Below are 11,556 nucleotides of genomic sequence, written 5' to 3' on the forward strand. Positions count from 1 at the left end.
AGAGGTGCAGTCTGATAGCTTTTTCTGCAGCTGTTCCACTGCAGTTCCCACTCCAGCTACCCTCAGTCGTGTAAAAAACTGATGAGATACATTTATTGGCAAAAGACAAATTGTTGCCAGCTGGTTCTGTTGCTTCTCAACGGAGACATAAATCAATCTTTTCTAGCACTGCTTTCTGGCAGTCAGAAATGTGAAAGCCTTTAAGCAAAGGCTGTAAGCACACAGGTGCACTAACAGCTCCTTCCCTGGCAGGCCACGCTGGTGAAGTACACCACGGACGAGTTCGACCAGCGCATCCTCTACGAGTACTTAGCAGAGGCCAGCGTTGTCTTCCCAAAGGTCTTTCCTGTTGTGTGAGTACCTGAAGTTCTGCTTACAGTAACTCTGTACCTGGCTCTTCTTCAGAGGTCTCTGGTCCAGGACAAGCATATACAAGGCACTGGCTTGTGTGGAAGTTACAGGCTGCAGTCTGTCCATGCTGGTTGATTTTAATTTGTGCCCCAGGTGTTTTAAATCTGATTTAAAGCCTAGTGCAGGTGCTCTTTGGGTGTTTCTTTAGACACCTGCTGTAGTTTGGCTGGAGTGAATATGTGTAAAGGAAACCCAGCTGTCAGAAGTTAAGGTGAGCAGGTGTTCACAAACTGACCTGGGCACATCATTGGAGTCCTCATGGAACAGAGTTGGGAATTGTGTTCTGAAATCACTGCTGGGGCAAAAATCCCACCTGAACTGCTGGTGGCTAAAGTCAGTTGCGAACTGAACTGCAGGTTTATTTTATTTAACGAACAAAAACTAAGCCACTTTTCCTTTCTTCAGGCATAATTTATTGGATTCCAAGATCAATACCCTTTTATCGCTGTGCCAGGACCCAAACTTGTTGAATCCAATTCATGGGATTGTGCAGAGTGTTGTCTACCATGAGGAGTCTCCACCCCAATACCAAACATCCTATCTACAGAGTAAATATTTTTCCTTTTTTTAAAAAAAAAGTGTTGTACTGGGAGCACTCTCTGCTCTGTGTCAGGGGAGAGCTGGGCTTTCATGGTGGTGTTCCATTTGTTGTTGCAGGTTTTGGATTTAATGGGCTGTGGAGGTTTGCTGGCCCCTTCTCCAAGGTAAGAGCTCTGTGGGGTCTGGGCTGTTTGGCCTTTCTGGGCACGTTGGTGCTGCAGCCAAGATGCTCATAAGGAGCATCCTTCTCATATGAGTGAGCAGAGAGCATCAGGGGCACCTGCAGGGCTAAAACCAGCCCTGGGCCTGCAGCAGGTGCTGTGATGGATAAGTTACCAAAGTGGGGTAAAAGCAGCCAGGGTGTGTGAGTGCAGCTTTCCCTGCTCCCAGGGTCAGTTCATTACATGTATCTGACAGGCTTGGGGTTAATTTGCTAAGAGTGATGATTCCAAGAGGCTGAATTTTGTGTTGGAGCAGAGCCAGTGGAGCACTGCCCATGTGTCCAGCCATCCCAAGGGAGGTGGCCCAGGTGAGGGGCTGGGCCAGGGGCTCTGCAGCCCCTTTTCCTGCCCTGGGCTCCCACACACTGAGATCACACTGACACCTGGTCTGCAGTGTGTACATTTAGATTGGTCTGGACAAGGCCACAAATGAGTTTTTACAGATACATCAAATGCTCTTGAAAATTTGCAGGCAAAACAGAGGGACTTGAGAGTGAGCTCTGGAGCAAAGCTCAAACTGACAAAGGAAAGAACAATCTTTTTTCCCCCCATCTCCCACAGCAAACCCAAATCCCAGACTATGCTGAGCTCATAGTGAAGTTCCTGGATGCCTTGATTGACACATATTTGCCTGGAATTGATGAGGAAGCCAGTGAAGAATCTCTCCTGACCCCCACCTCTCCATACCCTCCAGCAGTGCAGAGCCAGCTCAGCATCACTGCAAACCTCAACCTCTCCAACTCCATGACCTCACTTGCCACTTCCCAGCACTCCCCAGGTCAGTGCCTGTTCTGGCTCCATCTGGGTGGGGGAAATGGGGAATTTCCTGCTTTAGGAGCCTTGTTGGCTCTTAGGATGTGTTTATGTGTCAAACATTGGTGCATTGTGGAGTCAAACTAATATTAAATTGTTCCTGAGCTGTTACCCTGTGATTCAGATCCTGGATTTTATCCAGCACAAAAATTGTCTCCCAGGTCACTCCATGTGAAGGGAAGAGAATTAAGGGCAGCAGAACAGCAGCACCTATATTGGACCATGTGCCCTGCAGGGGATCCCTGGCTCACAGGCACTGGGATAGTTTGTTCAGGGTTCAGAGGGGCAGCAGGAGTAAGGCAAGGCTGTTGGAATTATTTGGGAACAGGGGTTTCTTTGGGAACACACCTTGCAGTCAGTGTGGAAGGACATTCTGGGCAGAATCTTTCCATTTGGAACACAGCATCGGTGGCAGCTCCAGCAGTTCCTTTCCAAGGATGAGGTGATGGTGCAGGATTGGGCTCTCTGCAAGGGAAAGAAGCATTTTGCTCTGTAAATGTCCTCCTTCCTTCTGCCCCACTTTCCATTCCCTCTTCCTTTACAAGCTGAGAGGAAGGAATTAATCCAACTCGTCAAACATTCCTTCCAAGTGCTGTGCAAACAGATGGCTTTTGTCAAAGGCTGGTTAAGAGTCTCCACAAACAGAGTTGGGAACTAGGGAACTCGTTCAGGTTAAGAGTGAGTCTGAACCAACACACTGCTGGCTCTCTGAGCACTGTTTGCTTGGAAATTAAATTTAAAACACCAGTGCGAAGGCCACGTGTTCAGCAGCACTCAGTTAAAAGAAACATTTTCAGCCAAGTGAGTTTTTTTAATATGGCTACAAATACTAAGTTGCAGATACATGAAAAATTCATTTCTTGCATCTGGAAACAACTATGCAGGATCATTGTTTATAAATGTTTTGTCTGTCACCATCTCTGTTCCTCTCCCTCCACTTCCCAGTCTCATGGACATTATTCACTTACGTTTATTTCTTTCATTCTGTGTCTGTGAAGCTTCTCTGCCTTGCTCTAAGTCTGCAGTTTTCATGCAGCTGCCTCATCCAGGTACTCTCTTCTTTCATCATATTTGCACGAATGCTGCTTGAGCTGCGTCAGGGCCGGGCTGTGGCATGAGGAGCAGTTTCTGACACGGGAATGGCTTCAGCAAGTGCTAAGCTGGTGCATTTCTTGGGGGATGCCAATAATACCCGGTGGTAGAGCAGACAAAGTCACCCACAGCCTTGAGAATAAATCTGGTAACAAGAGGGATGCTTAATATGGAAATCACCCTGCTGCAGGTGTGAAGCTGAAATGAACTGTTTGGTGTGAGCTCCTCAGACTGGCCAGGACCCAGCTCTGCCTGCAGGGACACACGGGCAGACAGACCCGAGTTTGGACTGAACTGCAGCAGACAGTGGGGCAAGAAATCAGGAGCTGTGTGCTTCTGCATTTCTGCTTTGTGTGGAGAACTAAGAGAAAGCTGCAGAAGAGGGTTTTTTGCTCATGCCATGGATTGTCCCTGTCCTCAGCATAGTTTGGGAGTTTTGTGCTGCCACCCACACAAGGAGAGGAAGGTGCAGCCTCTGGCTGGAGCCCTCACATTGTCCCTGTGCTGAGTGTGGAAGGTGTTCTTTGTTCTCACTAATGCCAACACCAATTAATTTCTTGCACATAATTGTGGATATGTCACTTACAATAACAGAACTTTTTTCTCACCTTTCTATTTGCTGTCAGACATCCTAATTTTTGCTGCTGATTGTAGTTGTATCCTCTTGCATAAAACCACCTATCCTGCTCTCCATTGCTGGCGCTGCACCTGTCCCATGGGTGTGAGGTTTTGGTGAGCACTCACCAGACAGACTCAGTGTGGCAGCTTCATGGAGGGGCTGCTGCAGGGGTGAACTCACAGCAGAGTCAGCATCAAGAGCAGCAATTGCTCAGGAGCAGGACTGCACTGGGCCCAGCTCTGGGCTGCTGGGTGTGCAGTGACAGTGCCCAAAGCCACTGCTGAGGGCTCTAACGCTGGCATTGGGTGGTGCTGTTGTGTCAGCTTGGGGGTCTTCACTAAAGCACTTCAGTTTTGAGGTTTGTTTGATGGGAGACTTTTAGCAAAGCTTAACAGAGTTTTGCTCTGAAGGACAAGGTCCTGCAGAGGACATGCAAAGCTTCTCAGAAGGGTCTGAGTTTGTGGGCACAAACCTGGCTGGTGCCATTCTCATCCTGAGCCCCACAAGCCTCTTCCTGCCACTGGTGAGGCTGAACTCACACAGTTTTTATGGAGTCCCAGCCTCAGTTTCTCTGTGCCTGTGTCCTTTCAAAACCCTCCTTTGGAAACTGTTTCTTTACTCATTAAGAGTCAGTTTGGTGCTTTGTTTTGTGTTTTCCTCCTTCCTTCACTTAAGCAGACTTGTTTCCAGCAGGACAGCCAAGTTTTCTTGGTTTTACTCTGCCTTTGCCCCCTGCCGGCCCCACAGGCTGGAGGGCCGGAGCGAGCGGCTCTGCAGCCCTTCCCTCCCACAATCGTATTTGGTTCTTTTTACACCCGCCCCGGGGGTGGCGAGGCGGGCGGAGCTCGGCGGGGCCGGGGTCCCCGTGCGGCTCGGGGGCTGCCGGCGGCGGGCTCAGCGCGGCGCTCGTGTCTCCGCAGGGATCGACAAGGAGAACGTGGAGCTCTCGCCCACCGCCGGCCACGCCAACAGCGGGAGGATGCGCCACGGCTCCGCCAGCCAAGTGCAGAAGCAGCGAAGCGCCGGCAGCTTCAAGCGTCACAGCATCAAAAAGATCGTGTGATTGTCGCTTTTTAATTTTATTTTTTATTTTCGGACCTGACTGACACGCGCGGCCCCTCGCGAAGGGCCCTCCACCGGGTGTGATGCTGCACTTGACCTGTACAGTTCCCATCCAGCCGCGTTGCCAGATGATCAACTCCTGACCCACTGCCTGAGTTAACGCCTTCCTTCACCCCCTGCTGGCCTCCAGCCGTGTTCAGAGCCACGCCTGTGCCCCGGGCGAGGCTGGAGTTCGGTAGCGCTGCAGAGCCGCGTCCTGTTCGAATCCAAAGCCATTCCCCAGCCCTGCCATGTCTGCTCTGGCCTCAGGTGTTCCTGCTAAGGGAAGTGTTGATCCTTAACCCCGTTTGCACGCCTCAAGGTAATAGTGGCTTCCTGAGCCAGGGAAGTTTCTCTAACCCTGGTTTTAATCCAAACTATAAGATTTTAGCTGTGTACTTTTTTTTTACCACACTGAGAAGAAGTTCATGATAGCTGCAGTACAAGGAGCTTAGCAGAAGTGGTGGATTAGGTTAAATTTCAGGTAATTAGCAATAAAGGGGAGAGGAAAAGGAGGCTGCAGGAGTCCCTCATTCCCCAGACCAAGCTTCACACACTTGGACTGTACATGGACCAGACTGGACAAACTGGCTTTTTTCCCCAAAGCTTTTTTTTTTTTTTGGCTGTACTTTATCTTCCCTGAGGAAGTTGTACAGGGGAAAATCCCTGGGAACTGAGCCTCGAGCTGTCACTGTAGCACCTGCTTTAGTTCTGCTCTTCCCAACAATGTACACCTTCAAGAGGTCCTGGCAGAATATCCAGTTGGGAATGGAGGGAAAATGGGATGGATTCACAGCCGGCTCTGGGGGATAGTGTGTGGCACAGCTGCCCCTGTGCTGCCCGAGCAGGGACACAAACAGCCACGTGTGCTCAAGGTACATGAGTTTCAATTAACTGACACTGTGTCCGATCCAGGGAGGCCTGGCGGAGGCGCAGTCCCGTCCCGGGCTGGGTTCAGGGCTCCTGGGGGCTCACACAAACCTGGGGCTGCGGTTCCTGCCGGGGCTGCGGTGGCGGGGAGGAGCCGCTGGCTGGCGGGGAGGAGCCGGTGCCCGGTGCCGGTGCCGGGGCTGGTCCCGCTGCGGTGCCAGAGCCCGCGGGCACGGGCGGGGCGAGCTGGAGTCCGGGCAGGGGCTGCGTCCCCGGGGCTCGCTCAGCTCCGCTCAGCAACAGATCCGCTCCCCGGTTTCAGATCCCTCTGCTGGGGGAGGAATTAACAATCCTTCAGTGGCTTTAAAGGAAAAAAAAGTATATCCATTAGGTAAAAGCCAGTCCTCCAGTGCAATCGTTAGTGGCTTTCAGTAAATCAAACTCCACAGCTAAATTATTAGAGAATGGTACAATTAAGGGTTCCAATTTATTGCTATAGCACATAATTCCCATGTATCCACACAGTAACAATGTAACATTTATGTAAATAAAAATACCTTTATTGTATTGATTCATAAAATAACAATTTCTTTAATTTGTTTACAGTCCTGGAAAAACTATGAACACAAACTTCATATGCAAGTAGTTTGCCAAAACAAGAGGAAAACTTAGAATTAGCAGTCATGGAATAAACAGGCTAGAAAGATGAACTGGTGCAATTACCCAAATCCCCTCACTCGGGTGGTGCAGGCGCCAGGGCAGGAACGTGGTCACTGGAGACACAGAGTGGGGTCTGAGCAGGGCCACGAGGCTGAGCTGGGCTCAGGGACAGAGCAGGGGCTCAAGCCTTGGGTTTGGGGTCCCCAGGTTAGAAACCATTGTCATCTCACAACTCAAATTGTGAGGAGCCACCCCTGGTGTCACTGGGGTTTGCACTGGGTTGTGCCCAGTTGAGCTGGTTCCAGCCCTTCCCGTTTTGCTGAGGACAAGGAATTGTAGAAGCCTGAGGATTTGTATGTAGGAGGAAAACAACCTCTTGTGAAGGTGGTGTGCTGTTTTCAGTTGTTTCTCATATGAGCAGGTCTCCTGCAGACAGGAACAGTAACTCCAGAGGAACTGCCCGACTGGCTTTGTTTGGGCAGAGAGCAAGCCCTTCACTGTCTGCATCGCCCATGTCAGAAGTGTCCCTCCATCAGAACTGCTGTGTTCTCTGCAGCACAGAGATGTGGCAGCAGAGGGGACAGGGATCAAAGTCACCTTCCCTGTGAGAACTACTCCAGGCTCTCAGTCCCAGCTGGAAAAAATGGTCTCTTCCTAAAGTCAGTGAACAAAACTGAATTTCCTCTTTCCTGGAAAGAGTGGGTTGGAGTTTTCCCTGTGTGAGAGGTTCAGTGAGAGGGCCTGGACTCTGGCAGAGCAGAGGTATCAGACACCTGTGTCAGGTAACAGGTGAACTGGGGTGTAAGGACTGCTGATGGCCAGGGTTGGATTTGGGATCAGGTGTGCCCTGATAGACAGGAACGTTGTCTCCTAGTACTGGTGCTTGGGAAGCTTGTGCTTGGCTCCCAGGGAACCGTGGCCTTTGTGTAATGATTAAACTCCCATCAGTAATTAGTTGTTGAGTGCCTTACTGTCACTACATTGCTCTCCCACTCCCCCCAGCAGCCACTGCTGGGATTTGCCTCTTTTTCTTTCTCACATCCTCCTTCCTTTGTTCTTTCCCTGTTTGAGCACTCCCCATCCCATCCCATCCCATCCCATCCCTGGGAGCTCTGCTCCCATCCCGGGCTGCTCCATCCTTTCCCCACCTGCTGCTCTGTTCTCTGGTGACCAGCAGGTTGTTGCTGGTGACAGTGTGGGTGTGAGCCCTGACCTGACAGGGAGCCCCATCCCAGGGTCCCCAGTGCCCCACGCTCCAGGCAGCCCGCGGGCCACTGGCAGTGCCTGCTGCTCCAGGCTCTGCTGCTCCAGGCTCTGCTGCTCCAGGCTCTGCTGCAGGGCTGGAGCTGCAGCCCCAGAATCCCTGTGCTCTGACATGAAAACTGAAAATTCAGAAAAATCCCATTGGAACACGTGGACCATGTAATGCCCTCCCGGGAGCGTGTGTGCCCCCTGGCTCAGAGCCCGTTCCCTGCCCCACACTGACCACAGCTCAGTACTGTAAAGACAATTAACATTCTGTTTGTGTTTGTACTTTCCCTAAGGATAACTCAGTAGTATTTGAATAGTGTATAACCTACCTGTAATGATGCCGACGTTTCTGCTTTCCCGTGCATGAGGTTTCCCAGGACAGGGAACATTTCACTGAGTCTGAGGGCTGAGCCCCTGGCTCGTGCCAGGGCTGGCTCTGACCTGACCCGGGTTGTAGGTTTTAGGGCTTTTTCTGTTTCATTCTAAGGTTAATTTTTTCCGAAGTCACAAAGCACGTCCTATTGTTATGCAACAAACCACAGACAGTCACTCAGAGTGTTGGTCCCACCTTTTTTTTTATGCAGTATATTCACCTGTAAATAGGTTTTGTGTAAAATTTGACAGAAAAGTATATTTACTACACTGTAAATACATGTGACAATATATTGTATTATTTTGCTTTTTTTGTAAAGCAGTTAGTTGCTGTATATGTATAACATACAAATTTGATTATTCTAGTGTTAGTAACTGTTAACTACTCCTCTCCCTCCTGCTGGTGCATTCCATCATTTAAAGCAGAAGCTGTGTCCGACACACTCACCCTGTGTATGATCTCACTGCTTCCAGCGGCCTCGGCTGCCCAAGGGTTTCCACGCCGCCAGTCCTGGCTGTGCTGTCAGAGCCAGGGGGTGAGCCTGGAGAGCCCGCTGCTCCCCGGCTGCTGGGAGCTGTGGGTCAGAATGGTGGAAACCTGCTTTCAGATAATTATTGTTCACCCCATTCTCCCCTCATGTATGTACTTCCCCTTTTTTTTTGAAGTAAAATGTAAATTGAACCTGCTCCCAGTTGTTTGAAGGTCATTCCGGGGCTGCAGGGTGAAGGTGGTGGACACTGATGTCCTCTCTCTGCTGGAACAAGTTTGGGTGGTCTCCTTGGGGCTGAACCAAGGCACCCAGCCCAGTTACAGAGCCCAACACCCCACTTCTTCTGGGGAAATTAAGATTCCAGTTAAAATTGAGTGTCTGGGGTTTGTCTTCCCAGACTGGTGCTGCTCTGGGTGTGGGATCCTGCACAGATCTGAGATTGCCTGCGGTGACTGAGGAAGAAAAAAGCCCATTGTCATGAATTTCATGTCACTTCAATAAGATTATCATAACTGAATAATAAATCAGAATATTTCTTTTTAAAATGTAAATTTAATATTGTAATAAAACAGCTGCTTGGTCTTTAAAGAACAATTCAGTATAATTTGTCTATTTGAGCTTTTTTTGCCTAGAAGCTTGAGGTTTCAGCTGTCAGGCAACTTCTCTGACAAATGATTAATCACATCTATTTTTCTTTTAGGGGGATACATTACTTCCCCATTAAAAGTGTATAAGTACTTATATTCTGACTTTGTGAATCGTAAAAGGATGTAAAGACACATTAAAGTGTGACTGCATTGACTTTTTCTGAGACATCTTATTGTTCCTGCATGGTGAACAGACAGACCTGCAGACACCTGGACAGGTGATTCCTCTTGTGCTCCTGCTGCCAGCTGGGGCTGCACGAGGGGAAGGGCAGCAGTGTGTGAACTGTTAAATTTCATTTTCTTCACTTCAGAGGAAATGTTCCTTAGTTTTGAGTTGGACCTGGAGTGGGATCCAGGCAGGAGCCAGCTCCTGAGCAGCACCTGCTCAATCACTGCTGTCAAAAACATTCCTAAAGTTCCTCTTTTGGACAGTGGAGCCTCCCTGCTACTTGAGAGCACAATTACACTGTAGCCACAGGGAAGGAATGAAAGGAAAGTTTTATTTTAGTTACATATGCAGTTGGAAAAACTGTATTTAGGGGAAAATTGCACTGTTGGAGCAGGCAATTCTATCTAAGGGAATAGCTTCAAAATCCCTGCCCAGCTGATGCTGCTGAAATATTTTACAGAGGAAGATAATAAAGTAAAAATGCAGAATTTACTTGAATGGGGAATGCATTCCATTCTGGAGGTGAAAACTGCACAAGGAGGAAAAGCAAGTTGTTGATGGCTGAGCCAGGATGGCTCAGAGCTGCTGGTGAAGGAGCCCCAGCACTGTCCCAGGTGAGACACCTGTTCCCTTAGGTCCTCTTGTAGGACTGGATTCTGCTTGGTCACTCACCCCATTACCAAACGTGTGTCTGTGCTCCCCTTGGGCCGCTCCAAGGACAGGGACAGAGCACCTGAGCTCAGCTCTAAGTGATGGATGAGCCACCTGTGTGCCAGAGGGAAGGGCCAGAGCCAACTCCTGCAGCTGTGCCCCTCTCAGAGCAGGGACATGCCAGTCCCCCTACCCGAGCTACAGTTCTCATGTGGGAGTCCTTTGTGCCTTGCAACAGGGGCTCTTCAGCTGGCTGCTCCTCTGCTTAACAAGCTCTCAAATGAAAATCACTCCTAGGCTTGTGTGGGTGGAAAGGGTACAAAAACAACTCTCATGATGTGACTTGTTCAAGTAAGTATGGGTTTGTTCTTCAAAGGAATCATGAAAAAACCTCTGATGACAGGATCTTTTGGGATATTTAAATAACAGTGCTATAAATAGCCAGGAGAGCTCAAGAAAATCCCCCTGAACTATTAAATAGTATTTTAGGTTTTTTTCTCATAGCATACTGTCCTTCAGACAAACTGGAAATATCTGTTCTGCTGCTTCCACCCCCAGTTAGGTACTGGGAGAGCAAGGTCTGCCCAGGAGAGCTGGCTGTGCAGCAAGACACAGTGCAAATGCTGAAGAGCTGCTCATCCAGCCCTCCTCCTCCTCCTCCTCCTCCTCCTCCTCCTCGGGCTGTGAGGACAGGGGGAATGAAACTGCAGGGGGTTTCAGCAGTTCTGGTGCCCATGTGTGTCTGACACAGGCTGTGGCTGTGGCCTTGACAAACCCCTGATGTTTGACCACCAGGCACTGCACACGCCGGGATTGCCCAACGCTAACAGCCAAGGGTGGCTGTCGGTTGGGAATTCTTAACGGAAAAACTTCTGAGGGCCTCAGATTAGGGACATCAAAAGGGCAAAGTCTCAACAACGATGGATTTTTCCACTTCATCTGTGACACAATTTGGAGTTTTTAAGTGGGTATTTAGTATTAATTCCCGACTGCTCCGAACAAAAATATAGAGGCAAATCAGGAACTTTTCACGGAAAAATACTTGGACAAATCAGTGATTTAGGAAGGACAATCCTGCTCGTGACTGTGGTTTCTCCAAGTTACTCATTTACACTCTCACATACCCACCGCCTGCTGCAGGCACGTGTCAATAAGCAACGGGCAGGTTTGAGGAGCATCGATGATTTCCCAGTCTCCTCCAAGTGCCTTGCCCAGAGCTATCCTGGAATCAGCTGTCACACAGCCCACTGAGCGTGGCAGTGCCAGCAGCAATCAGCCATGCTGCTCTACTGTGCATCCCCCCAAAACCTCAGAGCTTCCACGGGACAGAGAAATCAGTCACACACTGGATCTTCTGCAAGGATGCCAAAAGCCCTGGGGGGAAATGTCACAAGTCCTACACAATAACATGGAAAGTCTCTATTAATTCCAACTTGGTGGTGCTGCAACTGAGCAATAACTTTGCCTGAACATAGATTTGCATTTCTCATTCTAGTTCAGCCCCGCAGTTCCAAACCATTGCGGTAGCTGCTGGCTAATATTTGCTCACTATGTGTCACCACCAGACAAACGTTCGTGTAAAACTCTGTCTAAAGCTCAGATTCACCTGCTTGGGTGTGTGGCTGTGTTAGCAGGCAATGAGGTGCTC

The 11,556-nt window shown here is 49.5% G+C and overlaps 1 protein-coding gene across 3 annotated transcripts in view; it reads left to right on the plus strand.

The window, feature by feature from the left end:
* NF1 (neurofibromin 1) overlaps positions 1-9,243 on the plus strand; it is a 73,994-nt gene extending 64,751 nt beyond the window's left edge. For all 3 annotated transcript variants that reach the window (XM_071447982.1, XM_071447980.1, XM_071447981.1), the window contains 5 exons: positions 253-353; positions 817-959; positions 1,069-1,115; positions 1,734-1,950; positions 4,617-9,243. In XM_071447982.1, coding sequence (XP_071304083.1) covers positions 253-353; positions 817-959; positions 1,069-1,115; positions 1,734-1,950; positions 4,617-4,759 — 651 coding nt within the window. In that variant the 3' untranslated portion in view covers positions 4,760-9,243. The remainder of the gene's footprint in view (positions 1-252; positions 354-816; positions 960-1,068; positions 1,116-1,733; positions 1,951-4,616) is intronic.
* The last annotated feature ends 2,313 nt before the right edge of the window (positions 9,244-11,556 follow it).

Source organism: Agelaius tricolor, unplaced genomic scaffold, assembly GCF_023055355.1.
Source record: "Agelaius tricolor isolate 1412-34295 unplaced genomic scaffold, bAgeTri1.0.p SCAF_25, whole genome shotgun sequence".
NCBI classification, from domain to species: domain Eukaryota; kingdom Metazoa; phylum Chordata; class Aves; order Passeriformes; family Icteridae; genus Agelaius; species Agelaius tricolor.